This window comes from Hyperoodon ampullatus, assembly GCF_949752795.1.
Source record: "Hyperoodon ampullatus genome assembly, chromosome: 9".
NCBI classification, from domain to species: domain Eukaryota; kingdom Metazoa; phylum Chordata; class Mammalia; order Artiodactyla; family Ziphiidae; genus Hyperoodon; species Hyperoodon ampullatus.
In genome coordinates, this window is record NC_136922.1 from 105,891,252 (window position 1) to 105,908,166 (window position 16,915).

Below are 16,915 nucleotides of genomic sequence, written 5' to 3' on the forward strand. Positions count from 1 at the left end.
TTAAAAAGACCTGCCCCACGAAACAGTTCCATTTCATTTACGACTTTTTAAAATTTTTTATTAAAAAAAATGTTTTTTAAACTGGAGTCTAGTTGATTTACAATGTGGTGTTAGTTTCAGGTGCACGGCACAGTGATTCAGTTACACATACACATATACAAATCCTTTCCCTAAAATATTCTTTTCCGTTACGGTTCATCACAGCACGTTGAACGCAGCTCCCTGTGCGCTACAGCAGGACCCTGCGCCTGGCCACTCTCTGCGCGCTCGCTTACACCTGCTGACCTCACACTCCCTCCCACTCCGTCCGCCCCCACAACCCGCTGCTTCTGGGCGACCACAAGTCTGTTCTGTGTGTTCATGAGTCTGCTTCTGTTTTGTAGATAGGTTCATTTGTGTAGCATTTTAGATTCCACAGCTAAGTGATATCATATGATATTTGTCTTTCTCTGTCTGGCTTACTTCACTCGGTATGATCATCTCTAGGTCCATCCAGGTTGCTGCAAATGGCATTATTTCATTCCTTCTTATGGCTGAGTAATGTTCCATTGCAGATATGTGCCACGTCTTCCTTATCCATTCATCTGTCGACGGACATTTAGGTTGCTTCCACGCCTTGGCTATTGTGAATAGTGCTGCTATGAACACAGGGGTGCATGTGTCTTTTTGAATTACAGTTTTGTCTAGGTTTATGCCCAGCAGTGGGACTGCTGGATCACACAGTAGTTCTAGTTTTAGCTTTTTGAGGAGCCTCCATACTGTTTTCCATAGTGGCTGCACCAACTTACATTCCCACCAACCGTGTAGGAGGGTTCCCTTTTCTCCACACCCTCTCCAGCATTTGTTATTTGTATTTGTTATTTTTAATGATGGCCATTCTGACCTGTGTGAGGTGATACCTCATGGTAGTTTTGGTCTGCTTTTCTCTAATAATTCGTGATACTGAGCATCTTTTCGTGTGCCTATTGGCCATCTCTATGTCTACTTTAGAGAAATGTCTATTTTAGGTCCTCTATCCATTTTTCAATTGGGTTGTTTTTTTTGTTTGTTTTTGTTTTTCTTTGTGATATGCGGGCCTCTCACTGTTGTGGCCTCTCCCGTTGTGGAGCACAGGCTCCGGACGTGCAGGCTCAGCGGCCACGGCTCACGGGCCCAGGAGCTCCGCGGCATGTGGGATCTTCCCGGACCGGGGCACGAACCCGTGTCCCCTGCATCGGCAGGCGGACTCTCAACCACTGCGCCACCAGGGAAGCCCTGGGTTGTTTTTTTTGTGGTTGAGTTGTATGAGGCTGTTTGTGTATTTTGGAAATTAAGCCCTTGGCGGTTGCATCATTTGCAAAGATTTTCTCCCAGTCGGTAGGTTGCCTTTTCATTTTGTTTATGGTCTCCTTTGCTGTGCAAAAGCTTGTAAGTTTGATCAGGTCCCATTTGTTTATTTTTGCTTTTATTTCTACTGCCTTGGGAGACTGGCCTAAGAAAACATGGGTATGATTTAAGTCAAAGAGAATGCTTTTCCTGTATTCTCTTCTAGGAGTTTTATGGTGTAATGTCTTACGTTTAAATCTTTAAGCCATTTTGAATTTACTTTTGTGTAGGTGTGAGGGTGTGTTCTAACTTCACTGACTTACATGCAGCTGTCCAGCTTTCCCACCACCACTTGCTGAAGAGCCTGTCTCTTCTCCATTGTATATTCTTGCCTCCTTTGTTGAAGATTAACTGACTGTAACTGTGTGGGTTTATTTCTGGGCACTCTATTGGGCCCACTGATCCACTGATCCATGTCTGTTTTTGTGCCAGTACCACGCACTGTTTTGATTACCGTAGCTTTGTAGTATTGTCTGAAGTCTGGGAGGGTCATGGCTCCTGCTTTGTTCTTTTTCTTCAGGATTGCTTTGGCAATTCTGGGTCTTTTATGGTTCCATATAAATTTTAGGATTGTTCTAGTTGTGGAAAATGTCATGGGTAATTTGATAGGGGTGACATTAAACCTGTAGATTGCTTTGGGTAGTATGGCCATTTTAACAATATTAGTTCTTCCCATCCAAGAGCATGGGATAGCTTTCCATTTCTTTCAGTCATCTTCAATTTCCTTTATTAATGTTTTATAGTTCTCAGCCTGGAAGTCTTTCACCTCCTTGGCCAGGTTTATTCCTAAGTATTTTATTTTGGGGAGTACGATTTTAAAAGGAATTGTTTTCTTTACATTCCCATTTTGATATTTCATTATTAGAATACAGAAATGCAACCGATTTCTGTATGTTGTATCCTCCTCCTGCCTTGCTGAACTCAGTTTTGTGTGTAGTCTTTGGGGTTTTCTGTATGCATCACGTTACATGAATATAATGACAATTCTACCTCTTCCCGATCACTTCGGGTACCTTTTTATCTCTTGTCTGACTGCTGTGGTTAGGACTTCCAAAACTATGTTGAATAGAAGAGGTGAGAGTGGGCATCTTTGTCTTGTTCCAGATTTTCACAGGAGGGCTTTCAGCTTTTCACTGTTGAGTATTGTATTGGCTGTGGGTTTGTCATAAATAGCTTTTATTATATTTTGGTCCCTCCATACCCACTTTGGTAAGAGTTTTTAATCACGAATGGATGTTGAATTTCGTCAAATGCTTTTTCTGCATCTATTGAGATGATCATGTGGTTTTTGTCTATTCTTTTGTTGACATGCTGTATCACACCGATTGATTTGTGTATGCTGAACCATCCTCGTGAACTTGGGCTGCATCCCACTTGGTCATGGTGTTATCATCTTTTTTATGTTTTGTTGGGTTAGGTTTGCTAATACTTTGTTGAGCATTCCTGCATCCATCTATGTTCATCAAAGATACTGGCCTGTAATTTTCTTTTTTGGTAGTGTCTTTGTCTGGCTTTGGTATCAGGGTGATGGTGGCTGCACAGAGGTCTTCGGGAGTGTTCCCTCCTCTTCAGTCTTTTGGAAGAGTCTGAGAAGGATTGGTGTAAGTTCTTCTTCGTATGTTCGGAAGCTCCCTTTCTGTCCCGGCTGATCTCCCTGACAGGGAGGGGCCTCCCAGGGTGCAGGAACCTTTCCTCTTTCACAGCTCCCTCCCAGGGGCGCAGGCCCCATCCCGATTCCTTTTTTTTTTCTTTTTTCTTTTGTCCTACCTGGTTACGTGGAGATTTTCTTGCCTCTTCAGAAGTCCGAGGTCTTCTGCCAGCATTCAGTAGGCATTGTGTGAGAACCGCTTCCACACGTACATGTATTTCGGACGTATCTGTGGAAGGAGGTGAGCTCCACGTTGTTCTCCTCTGCCATCCTGACCCACTCCTCTCCATTTACTACTTTTAAAGTTTGATTTTTATGTTGATTAAAGTGATGCATAAACATAGTTTAACGAGGCCCAGGACAAAGCCAGCAGTTTGCTACCCTATTCACTTTCCACTCCCCTAAGGCTGCCATATCCAGCTCTGTAACTCTGTCTTCTGGTAAATAGTAATATGTTCTAACTAATACATTCTGTGCTATTTCTTTGTTTTTTAGCTTCAGATGTTATCTACCAACCTCCTACTGTGGAGGCCACCTTCCCCCCAGAAACTAAAACACACACACACACACACACGTGTGCCTTCCTAATTTGGTTCTATCACAGTCCCTATTTCAATCAGCCTTTGGGATTTAATACAGTATGGCTCACCACCTGGTCCATCAGGGCACACGGGGACGAAGTTCCTTTCTGCTACCAACTTTTGCTTTCCCTGGTGTTAACAAATGCCTCGTTCCCCTCCTTCTCACCTGTCTTTTTCTCAGCTTTCCATGCACCTTTCACTATTTCTTTCACAGACTCTTCAAAGAAATACAACGTGCTGGCTCAAAAGCATGTCACCTGACCCTCCTCCCTCCAGGGGCCAGGGCTGGACTCAGCCTGGAGCGTGGGCCAGACCAACAGAGCGCGCTGGGTGATGGCATGCGGCCTCAGCAAAGCCACGGGGGAGCCGGCGCCACGCTGAGCGGATGCACTCCCTGGAGAGGCCTGGGGCGGGGGGGTGAGCCCCCCAAGAGCCATGGGGGCGGCATTCTAAGCGGTTCCTGCAGCCCAGCAGAGCCCTCAGATGCAGCCTCCTGGGGGCCAGGGCTCTAGCCACCCGCTAAGCCACTTCAGGACTCCCAGCCCACACAGGAACCACGGGGTAGTGAGCATCTGTTGTTTCAAGTCAGAGTCTCGGGGGAGTCGTCACAGAGCAACAGAAGACGAACGCAGCGTCCCCTCCGCTTCACACGGTCCAGCCCCTCCGGCGACCTGCCTCCCCCACCCCGTGCCGTCCCTCCCGGACGCCGCCCCCCACTCCGGTGCTGGCTGCTCCCTCCCCACCAGCCCTCACGCCCGTCTGCACTGCCCTGCAGCCTCACCCTCGGAATCCCTTTCCATCTCTGGGTCAAGCCCCACCCTTGGCCACACCCTCCTCTTGGGTGGCACGGCAGGCACAGTTTTCGGCAGGCACAGTTTTCGACTGGGGGAGTCTGAAAATATCTTCATCCCACAGTCCCATGTGACTGACGGACTGGATACGGCATCCTAGGCTGGGAATCACGGGCTGCCTCTGAGAGCCAGACGCCCGCCCAGGTCCTGCTGGTATGTGTCCTCAGCCTTGAGCCCGGGCAGCCCTCACATGCTGCACCTTCGCGGCGGCCCGAACAGCGCCCTCTTCTCTCCTTTCAATCTGCAGAAGCGCCCTTCAGTTATAAGCGACCTTCTTTCAACTTTCTTGCCTTCATTTCCTCTGTTCCCAAACTTCCAGGACTTAATTTTGGACCTCTCGGGCTAACCCTTTCACTGACAAACAAAAACAAAACCCCCCAAAACCGAAAGCAAACCTCTTCGTATCTCTGAATTTTGTTCTACTTTTTTTTCGGGATAGTTTCTAAATATCATTACCCCCTACACTTCCATAATTCAAAAAAAAAAAAAAATCTGCCGCTGTAACTCTCAGACAGGCGTCTCCTCTCCCGCCCCTGGCGACTGCCCTCCTTCGGGTGCTCAGTGCTTCCCAACCAAGCCCCGGCCCAGCCACCTCTCCAGCCTCCCGTGCCCAACATCTCACGGCCGCTCGCACACCTGCCCACGCTCCACACACTCTCAAGACGATGGGGAGCAAACTCCGGTTCCTACAACGTGCCAGGTAAGTTGGGTCTTGGAAGGGGCGGCCTGGCCTTGGTCTCCGGCCCTCCGTGCCTCCCGGGCCCCGACCCTAACCCCACCCCTTCCGCGGCCCCGTGGCCCTGCCGATGCCACTCTCTCCACGGGGACCCCTCCCTCCCCGGAACTCTTACTCGGCCTCGGCCTTGCAGACGGGTCCTCTGCTTAACAAGCCCCGCCCCGGCCAGCGCCTTCCTCCAGGCCCTCCAGCACCCAACGTGCCGTTCACCATCACCTGAGCGTGCGGCCGTTCCTCTACCCGTTTCACCATTTCCTCGCTCCTGTTCAGTCACCAGCGTTCCCTAGGTCTGACAGTGTGCCTGGCACATGGCGGGGGCTTAAACACCAACGCTTGCAGGGAAGCCCACTGAAGATGCATCTGAAGCACACAAACTCATGTTTTTAAAGAAAATTGGACTCAATTTTGATTTGTGGCACTGCAAGAGAAAGTGTTTACTTTTCCTTTTCTTTGAAGGCCACCGTGCAAACTAATAAATCAATCAACGGACTCAGTTCCACACCTGGGCTAGAAGACTCTGCAGTCCCTTCCAGCCACTCGCCTTTGGAGAACAGAGATGACACAGCTACATATAAATCCAGGGTCCCAACCCGAGGGCACCAAAACCCGATCTTCTTCCCACACCCCCGGTTATATACAAGTCATCCGTGCCACTCAGAATTTCAGGACTGAAAATAATCTTAAGAATGAGAAAGTCCAACCTTTTCCCCTTACAGTTAGGAAAACTAAAGCCCAGACAGCGGATCTGCCCAAGGTCCCGGGGGGTGTTAATAAAAATGCCCATAACACCTTCAGGTATTATATGTATGTGTATACGTATATGTATCTGCATCTCAGTAACCTTACCCTTTTCCAGGTGGCCAGCAGCTGTTTGTCAGACATCTGCTCTGGATAATCCGCAACTGCAAACACACATCCCAGTAAGAAGCCTTCTTCTGGAACTAGAATAGAATCATACAAATTAAAGTCCCAACCCCATGAATGTGTGCACAAAACATAAACAAGCTCATTTTGCAGCGTTCAACATGCATGCGTGAAGCGACTCACGCTTGACCACCACGTATCCACCAGGACAGTGAGGGCCGCTGGCATACTGCTGCAAACATAGCTGCTCGCCTGTCTACGTTAAGTGACTGAGAACATGAAACCAACGGTTCCTGCCTGGGCACTGAGCATCCCGAGTTGGTCCCTGCGGCAGCCTGATGTTCTATGGACGCCAGTGTTCACTTCAGGGTATGGCGTCCCAAAGTACCAAAGAGATCTAACTGTTCCGTCCTCCTAACTATATCCTTTGTTAGGTAACGAGACCCCCATTCCCCGTTTTCTAAGAGTTATTTTGGCATGAATCCTTACTATACCTGCAAACACTCTCCAAGTAAGTACAGGACTTTTGGGAGAAAAAGAAAGAAGAAACCACATTACTAACTCTCTACTGCTGGGTCATGTCCAAACAGCTGGTACTGCGGCTGGCACGGTGGGGCCTGGGGTGTCTGCGTTTGCATCTGCTGCTGCTGGTGCAGGCGCTGGAGCTGCTGCAAGTGTGCGAGCTGGTGCTGCAGCGCCTGCTGCTGCGGGGGGAACTGATGCTGGTGGGCCTGCGGCGGCGGCCGAAATGGATGCGGCGGCGGCGGCGGGTAAGGCTGCTGCTGGAGCTGCAGGGCCTGCTGGGGCGGCAGGTGCAGGACGGACGGCGGGGCCGGCGGCGGCGGTGGCGGCGACAGATGTGGCTCCGGGGTCACTTTCGCCTGGCTGAGCAGCGCTGCGTTCGCATGGCCCTGCTGGCCATGGTTCACCTGCGGCTCCAAGGTCTTCGTCGGAGCTGCGAGGGACTGTAAGATCTGGAAACAGAAATCAGGCAAGGTGGTCATCAGCAGCTGCTGACGTGTGCTCCCCGGCCCTCGTCAGGAGGGTGACGGCACACCCTACACGCCGTCAGCCAGACGTTCGCTAACCGGACGGTGCAAACGCAACTGCCATTGTCTCCTGTGCACTAAGCATCACCAGTCTCCGTGAAGCAAATAAGTTCATATTGTGAGACATCTTCACCAAAAAGTGAAACTAACCTAAGTGAAGTGGAACAAGCTAATGAGTGAAAGTTGACTGACACAAGCTCAAGTGGCTGATGTGCTCTAGAGCAGAGGGATGGGTGTTCGGCCACACTGACCTCGCCGGCCCCGGGGCGTGGCCTTGTCCCTCCGGGGCCCCCTCCTGCCCGGCCATGAAGGCACCGGCAGCCGGAGAGCCTGACCCAAGCCTCCTTCCCACAGCTGCCACTTCCCAAAGGAGCAAGGGGTCCAGCAGAGGAGGACGCAAAGACCCCACCCGAGTGAAGGCACGGGACACAAGCGACCCTGGAGAGCAGCCGCCGGCCCCTCCCGTCTGCGGTCGTCCTGCTGTCACACGAACGAGGGACGGAAGAGACACCAGCACCACGTCTGTGTGCGTGGTCGACCTTCCCCCAGCCGAGAGGCCCTCAGCACAGCTGGTACACTCGCCTTCCTCAGAGGTGATGGGAGCTCCACACGTGGGACAGACACCTCAAGCTAGAGAACCCCGCCGCCAGCCAGCTGAGGTTGAGCTCAGCCTCCCTCCCAGGGACAGGAGTCGGCCCGAGAGCTGAACAAGCTGCAGGGCGGGAAGGGGCCGGACCGGGACCAGGAGACACCAGCTCGCTGAGCGTCAGATCGCCATGTCATTTTACTACCCTGCGCAGCACTGGATGTAACAAAAGAAACGTGTCATACGATGAATTTTCCCAACATGCTCAAGTAACAAAAATTGGAAGCCAACTTCTCATGGTCAAGGAAACCAGTAACAAACAGATTTTACGAAAAGTCAATCGATACAATTTATCCCCATTAAAACATCCTTGTCATTTAAATAAAACTCCAGAAATGCAACTTGCACATAAACCAAACCTATACAAAAATCTCAAATATGTTTTTGACATATCTCTTGCACTTAAAACAGACTCCAAAACATAAAGGTTATATAATTTGCAAGAGTAACAGACTTTGGATTTAGTGGTGAAATAAATTAAAATTGAAATAAGTTAAACTCAAGGGTTTGAGTACATCTGTCTTTGAAATCAGCCTATAGGTAAGACATCTCTATAAGGAGACTCTTTGGGTACTTCGAAAACTCCTCAAGTTGAGCTCTGAGAAGGAAAAAAAGTTTTCAATACGTTTGTAATTAACAGGATAACTAATTCTTCTCTACGCAAGTGTTAAAAAATACCCAGTAAAGTGGAGGGAGAAATGAACCCCACCACATACCCTGCCCAAGTATACAGAACAGCATTTGGGATGCTAACATTTCCATAAAAAAGCAGGCAGGGGCTTCCCTGGTGGCGCAGTGGTTGAGAGTCCGCCTGCTGATGCAGGGGACACGGGTTCGTGCCCCGGTCCGGGAGGATCCCACATGCTGCGGAGTGGCTGGGCCCGTGAGCCATGGCCGCTGAGCCTGCGCGTCCGGAGCCTGTGCTCCGCAACGGGAGAGGCCACAACAGTGAGAGGCCCGCGTACCGCAAAAAAAAAAAAAGCAGACAGGAGTGGGGAGGGGACCCTGCCTGGATATCTGTAGATGGGCCACGAGCCCACACAAAGGTGGGCCTGGTCTGGCACAGGGGTAATGGGGTCAGGGGTGGGAGGGAGTTACCATCACTTTACAGCCTGTGATACCATTAAAATTTAAACTTCTGTACATATCTTACTCTTTCACCCCCAGAAGTAAACAGCCTAGGTAAATTCGATACAGCTGCCTGTCTGCCATCACGAACAGGGCTGACCTGACTGCTGCCCACGTGCTGCTGCTCCCCAGGTCAGGGGAGCTCGTGGGGGCGTCAGGTGGGCTGGCTGGAACGCCCGGGGCCAGGACTCAGCTGGAGGCCCCTTCCGTGGGCAACCATGATCTGAAGGGGCTGGGGGAGGCCAGGACGCAACAGGAGGGCAACTCAGAGCAGACAGAGATGCTGGCGAGAGCCCAGCCGGGCTGAGAGGTGGACAACGGCCTGGAAAGCCATGCATGCACCTGGCCAGCCCGGCTGGGGAGCGGGCACCCCGGCAGGCCAGGGGGTGTGAGGTGCCCCTTAGAACACCTTGCACACTCATCAGATGGCTTGTTCAACCCTCTGATCTGCCTCTGGCCGAGAACCTATGTTAGTCCTGAAAAATCAAAGAAAAAAGCATCCTAACTGCTTGAGCACACGATTCGCCACACTGCCAACTACGATTTTTAGTGAACGTCACTTTGAATTTTCCCCTCATAGTTGCCACAGTCCTTATTTAAGCTACTTAATACTGAGAGCCGCAACATTTGTGTAAAACAGCGTGACACACACCACACGGCTCCTAACCACCAGGAATGTGCAATTTAAACAGGAGTTTGGTGGTTGCTATGTTTCCTCAACCCCCTGATCTAATTTTAAACCAAATCTTCTACTTCTAACATTTTAAAGGTTCATTTTCTTCACATCTAGCAGCAAAACGGCCTAGTGTTCTGACACTGCTGAAGGACCCTCAGAAGACCTCTTCGTAAGGGTTCTCGTCAGTGATCAAAACCATTCCCTCGCTAGAACTGGTCCCGCCTCTGCCCGCGGCTGAGGAGATCAGGTCCGTCTTCTGCGGAGGTCTGACCTGCAGGAGGACGCAAAGGCAGAGATACGCCCAGCACCCCCCACCCACCCCACCCCGTGTAGTCAGCATTTCCATTTCCAATGAGATGACTTTACCTCTACATCCAAATGGAGGGAACTTGGGATTTAAGTCAACATCCACTGTATTTGAAAAACGCGGAATCCAGCAGAAATGCCCAGTCACTGATCAACAGTGCTTTCTACCCGCCAGTGAACGGAGAGCACCGCACATCCGTCCTGTTCCCACTCCTGGTTCCTCAGCTGAGGACGGGGAAGAGGCTCTGCACACCGGCTCCGGCATCCTCCCAGCGCCCACGTGGGTCTCCGCCTGCCAGCAGGGCAGGCCCCCTGGACGGCCCAGCTCGCCTCTCCAGACCGGCTGGCCCTCCAGCCTCCCCCGCCCCCAATTTCTGATCTCCTGTCCGCGCTCTGCCTCTGGCCTGGCGTCCGCATCCCGCCCGCCCCGCGTGCTCGGCTAACCGACCACCTCCTCGCTCCCCGCGAGGCCCTCGCGAAGCTGGGTGCTGACACTCGGGCCCAGGCGCCCACAGATGTGCCCACTCTTTCCTGGGCTCCACCTTCTCCCTGATCCTTGGTGACACCGTCGGGCGAGGCCTGGCCCTGCCCTTCTCTGACCACCTCATCTCAGGGACCTCCTCCTCCTTCCCTCAGCCACTCGCTGCCAATCACCCTTCAGACTCAAACTCACCTCCAGGACCAGAGGGGTTAACACAAAGCGTGACGGGACGGAGTTCGGGAGGGCTGGAGTGTGGGAAGTGAGCGCACGGATGGAGCCCCAGTCCACAGGGCGCAGCTGCGGCTCAGCCGTGGAGGACAGGCACCGTTCAGACCTCAGATGCCAGCTCCATTCTACGACACCATCCACTTCTCAAGGCAGCCCAGAAACCCCATCGTCACGGAGAATCTCACGATTTGGGCAAACAAATCAAATTTAAATCATCTGGGCCAAACTAAATGTGTTGAGCGGAAGGCGGCCCGTCAGTGACTGGTGCGGGACCTCGCTCTCCGCCTTGATCACCAAAGCCACCTCACCCCCAAAACTGCTTTCCCTTCCGGGCTGCCAGGTACCCGTCACCGCGGGGCTGCTCTCCACGGCCCCCACCCTGCCTGGGCCAGACCCCACTGCGCGCACGCTCGCTGACAGCCCAAGCCGGGGTCGCCAACATACACTGGCTCCTAACCGGCTGCGGTGACATGTCTTCCCAGAATCTCGTGTTGACTGTCAGAACCTTGTCCCCGAAGTCCCTGAGCCCCGTCTCTCCCCACACACTCTGCCCGCCTTTCTCCGGATGCCACCCCTCCAGCGTCTCGAGGACCAGGCACTATCAACTGGTCACTGCTGAACCCGAGGGAGGGGGGAAAGAGCGCTTTTCATGCATTTTTAACCAATAAAGACTCTTAAAAACCTCCCCCACCATCAGACTCGATTGTGGTGCTGCGACTCGTAATAAGAAGTAGCTACTTGCCCAGGCCGATGAGATGCCCCAGTGGCTCCTTACATGGAAGACCAGACCCTACGTGTCAATCTCCACCCACTCACCTAAGTTCAAGTCTCACTGACTTTCCTCCCTTAGAACAGGGGTCCCCAACCCCCAATTAGGAACCGGGCCGCGCAGCAGCAGGTGAATGGCGGGCGGGCGGCGAAGCTTCACCTGCTGCTGCCCGTCGCCTGCGTCACTGCCTGCACCATCCCTCCCCACCCCCGTCCGCCCGCGGAAAAGCCGGTCCCTGGTGCCAGAAAGGTTGGGGACCGCCGCCTTGGAACACAGCAGGGTCACGCCTACTCCGGGGTCTTCACAGCCGCTGCCCCTTCACTCCGCCCTCAGTCCTGCCCAGGGCCGCCTGCGGTTGAGTCTCCGCTCAAGTTAAGGGGCCTCCTCCCCCAGCGGCCCTTATGTACACGACCCCTTATCACTGCCTTCCCAACACCTATGCTGACTGTCGGCAGCCTCCACCTGCAAGGAGGGCGGGGCCCATCTGTCTCATTCACCATCTTGCCTCCAGATACGCAGACGGGCCCACACCACCCGGACAACTTCCTCTCCGTCTTCAAGTGAAAAACGTTTACGAAAACGTTCAAGGTCCATCCTGTACCAACTGGCTCCAATCACAAAACTGTAAATTAAAATTAAGGCTCCGTCAACGAGTGAATTAATTTATGTTATGCTATTTATCTACCGTGAAGTTCGGTATAAGCAAACAAGGAACAGGTGGCGGCCTGCAGGCTTCTCTCTGCTGCCACCGCTAATGAAACTGAGCAAGAGTGGAAGCCGTTTCCGGGGGCAGCGCCCGCCACTGGCGTCCTGGTGCCAACTCAGCAGAGTCAGGTCTCCAACTACGTGCCCGCCGTCACCCTCTCGTACACGGCATTTATGACACTGAAATACGTACACGTGTAAGTATACACAGATAAAGACCGTGGGACATGCTCTCAGACAAATAAATACCGCTTGTAAGTTACTTGTCCTGAAGAAGCAGAAAACAATAAAATAAATATTTTAAAAGGCTGTAAACTCCAGTATTTAAATCTTTGTTTTTTTTACAGAGTGACTTACGTGTGCTACGTTGGCCGGCCGGTTGATCTGCTGAATGTCAGCATTATTAGTGATATTTCGCAACGTCCGCACAGCTGGACTCCAAGCGGCCATCATCTCTGACCTTTCAGAACTCTGGAGGCTTTGTCCTGAAGCCATTAAATTACCGCGGACCTCGGGGGGCAGGACGTTCCCTGGGACGGGCGGCACGTTGGCACACAAGTTAATTAACCCGGGCTCCTGGCCAGGAGGCAGCCTGCGCTTCGCCGCCGCTAACTGCGGGACCTCCGCGGGGGTCCAGTTTAAATTTCTCTCTTGTTTTTCGGGTGATGAGTCTGAAGAATCGTCAAACATCAGTTCCCCTTTCGATTTTTCAGTGATCAATTTGGGTGAGAACTGCTGGCCGCCCGCCGGGGAGCCCTCCTGAGAGCTGGCGGGGCTCGACTTCTCCTCCGTGCTGCCCTCATCTGGGGACTCCTGCTCCTCGTTCTCCTCCTCTTCCTCCTCTTCATAAACGATGAGACGAGGATGGTAAAGTGCTTCGTCCTTTTTAGTCTTCTCAGATATGCAATCCAGCACCCAGTCGGGCGTCACGATTTTGATACTTGCTCTCTTTAAAGCACATTCATATTTCTCCTGCGGGTGAAGCACAAACACACACAGAAACAAAACCGCAAGTTTTATCAGATTTCCTAGAAGTACGCACTCGAAGCAAGAACTTTAGGAGAGGGATACAGCTCCTGTTGTTGCCACTTTACCCAGAGGAGAAGCCACACCCCTTTTAGACACAGAACACGAGACACAACGAACCGTGTGTCAATGGTCTTAGGACGGCCTCAGGTCTGCCGAATTAGCTTTTACAAAGGCATCTTTAGGTAACGCTACCCACAGCTAGGAATCCTACGAGAGACTCTCAGGAACGCTAGGCGGCCTGCCGTCCAATCTGGTTGTCACTGAGGACGGGGCACCTTCAGGGCCACAGGCAGTCCTGGGAGTGCGGCGACGCACCTCAGTCAGGTGGGCGAGTGTTTATCGAGCTCATTCTACCTAAGATACAAAGGCTGCAACAATTCTCTGACCTAGTGAGGCTTCTGACTTAGTTCTGGACGGAAGTTAAACACGCACAACAGGAATACAACAGAAACCCAGCGTGAAGTCCTGTGGGCGCAGGGCAGGGAGGCCTCACTGGACGGCGGGGTCTGGTGGGAGCAGTGAGCTGGGGGCACTGGGCAGGGGCGCTGACAGGCAGGCAGAGGGCGCTCCCGTGGGGTAGAGGGCGGAAAGGAAGGAACGCCCGAGGGAAAGGGAGATGAGCAGGGAATCTTAAAGGAGAGTTACGTGATAAAACGGCTTTAAAATAAACAAGTTTGGAAACATGGCTCGGTTAACCAACAGAGTCTGACCCACCTGCTCTAAAGCCTCGGATAACAGCAATTCTCCGGAAAACACACAACTGGGGCCCTACACTAAATCCACTTCCTGCTGTTGGCAGGGGGCCGGGCTGGAGGATCCCAGGGTCTCTCCCCAGACCCACCTTCAGCCTTCCACGGGGGTGAAGTACTTACACCCAGAAACCAGCTCCCTCCCCCAAAGACTAGTCAACCTACTTTGTTTTTCTATTGATTGTTATGGAATTCCTTCATTCTTCTCAATTTAAAACATTTTAAAAATTCAAGAATACAAAGGATAGTTTCATCATGCCATTTATATATTTTCTCCATAAATTTATCAAAAAATGCAAAAAAAATGAATTTGTTTTAAACATGCCATTTATTTTTTGCGTGTAGTCAGCTAGTCTGTTTGACAAATCCACTTTATTCATATGCTGCCTCAAAGTATAGTTGGACTCTTCAGAAGTATTCACTCATAGTTTTAAAAGTTACAAAGACTTCATTCCCCTTAAACTAGCTACCTAAAATCAAATGATTTATTTTTAGCCATAAATGAATACTGATATAAAAAGAAACCCTACACTATTTAACCAAAGCATACTACTTATCTCTTAAATTGTTATGTAAAATATAATTTTTTACTCAAGTAGGTTTTAAGACTCACCTCAAATTTTCAGAGTCTCCCCTTGGACTGTGCAGCTTACTAAGTTACAACCAAACTCATGGGCTAACAGGTTATTTTCTTGTCGGGAAATGAGCATGATGAACAGCATGCATTTATGGGCTACCTCTGCTTCAAAGCCGCCCTAAAAAGGGACCCTCTTGGCGGGGGTGGGTGTCAGCCTTCCACACCCCCCTCGTCCAGGCCCGGCCACACGCCTCCCACCCCTCCTGTGAGTCAGGTGCACTCGGGTGAAACATACACAGCGCTGACTCAGACGGAAGGCGACAAAAAACGGAGGCAATGACTGACATGCGGCGACATTAGCCAGTCAAAAGGCTTTCCTACCATAAACAGACTTAATTCTCAAACTCATAAATAATTGTTCATGGAAGGAAAAAAGCTTGATTTCCATACAACGGTCGTTCTCAAACTTCACGTGCCTCAGGTTCCCTGGGCTCCCCCTTCCCTGGCAGGTTCTGATTTACTAGGTCTGGGGCGGGCTGGACAGACTGCGGTTCTAACAAGTCCCGGGAGGCTGATGCTGGTGACCTGGGACCCCACCTGGGACCCCAAAGCCCTACGGCCCTCCAGTGCTTAGAGAGAAGAGCCCCGTGCTTAAGGAGATAAATGCAGTTTTATATATCCCAGATTATTAAGAAGGACAGTACACTGAGAACTTCACCAAGTGCATGCTTATAATTATCCTCAGTACAAGCCTTTTAAAAAATTGTGAAGAGGACTAATACGTATTTTCACAAAAATGAACTGAAGTTTCAGTGGACGTGAAAGGAAACTCTTAGAGATTCAAAAAACTGTCCTATTTTCAACATGAAATAAACCCAAATTTCTTTGTCTTTAAAAGTCACATCTGGCTCAAAACAAAATTTATAATCATCTCACATCCTTTGTGGAATGAAGCTGTGTATAAATAATATAAACTAATGTTATCAGCTTTTGTAAAACGGAATCCATTTAATTTAAACGAAGTTCAAAGAAGATATCTGATTACTGGGAATACTTAAATGACATTCAACAGGAGAACGTACATGGGACGCTTACCCCCTTTGGTTCTGGAACAACCAGGTGCGTGCACTTCTTGTTGAGAGTCAGCTGGCAGCCCCCGCCATGGAAGGTGAGCATAGCCCACAGGGCGCTTCTGTCCTCAGGGGACACCTGGCAGGAACCAGAAAGCAAGCTTTCATCAGGTGTCTCTACCTCTGCTTAGCTACTTGCTCACTTTATGATTAAAATACACTGTGACATCATAACAATTTTGCTTTATCTACTTTCTCCCTTACTGAATGAAATTAACCTAAGGGTATTAGTGGGAAAAACAGATGAGCTTCTAGCTATTTGCTTGTTATAATAAAAACTTTTACTCCTATCGTAAGTTTTATAATCGTCACTTTTTTTGCCTTGTCACCAAGTAAATTGAAAAATACTTATATCCACACTCCAGAGATTGAATGGAGGATTATTTCGTTCTATAACAAAAATGATAGGAAAAAGAACTAGTACACCACTCCATCTTCCACCTGTGTCATTTTTTTAAAAGTTTAAATACAATAGTATCAAAATCATATTTAAGGAACTCCTTCATAATTAATGGATAACAATTAAATACTAATTATGAAATGGATAAAATAAAAGGTAAAAATACAGTGGTGCGCAAGCTCAGGGGAAAACGTAAGTATCAAACACACAGAAAATAAGGCAAGCATAAAAGGAACAATTCTTATGCTTGCTGAGCGATGAAGTGGAGACTCCAGATGCAACGGCTCACGTGGTACAACAGGTTTCACTACAACAACCGACCAGCTACCATTTATTGCCTGCCTCCTATGTGCCAGGAACTGTGCCAAGGGCTCCGCGTCCACCCCTAGTCCCCGTGACCCGGTGGTGGGGTGCACACTCACAGAAATGCCAGCTAGTAACTGGAAACCCAGACCCGGCTCCAAGCTGTATTTTCCCACTGCTCTAGACTGCTTCTCTAAGGGCGGTCACTACCAAAATGTAATTACTAGAAAATAAATTTTAGCGTCTCAAAGACAAAAGAAACATTTAAGAAAAATAAAGGTGTTAATCCTAAGATAATCCTCTAAGTCAAGTTTTTTCTAGATAACTTATTATAAATTGTGAATTATGGTTAAGACTTCTGAACTTTGTCTCAAGTTACTTTTTTTAAAGTGTTGACAAACAGCACGTTTTTTCCTTGTTAACTGCCATTATTCAGCCGGCCAAAAATCTAGCATTCTACAGCTGCTCTCATCCATTTCACAAATATTCCTAGAAATTATTCTGCATTCCATACTACTCTGTGAATACTAACAAGAACACATTAATTTTATAAAATCACCTTAAAAATCATTATTTTATCTCTCTTTAATTTAGTAAGTCAGTGTCACATTTCAGGATACTCGATCAGAAGATGTTATTTTTCTTAGAGACTTTCACAAAAACATTTACATCCTGCAGCCTTCGGAGGTGAGAT

The 16,915-nt window shown here is 49.9% G+C and overlaps 1 protein-coding gene across 1 annotated transcript in view; it reads right to left on the minus strand.

Annotated features, from left to right (window-relative positions):
• PAXIP1 (PAX interacting protein 1) overlaps positions 1 to 16,915 on the minus strand; it is a gene marked incomplete at its 3' end in the record, with an annotated part of 78,849 nt that overhangs the window by 46,739 nt on the left and 15,195 nt on the right. The window contains exons 5-8 of the mRNA XM_079711891.1: positions 15,484 to 15,597; positions 12,391 to 13,005; positions 6,608 to 7,019; positions 6,028 to 6,122 (exon numbers count right to left, since the gene is read on the minus strand). Of these exons, the coding sequence (XP_079568017.1) occupies positions 6,028 to 6,122; positions 6,608 to 7,019; positions 12,391 to 13,005; positions 15,484 to 15,597 (1,236 nt within the window). The remainder of the gene's footprint in view (positions 1 to 6,027; positions 6,123 to 6,607; positions 7,020 to 12,390; positions 13,006 to 15,483; positions 15,598 to 16,915) is intronic.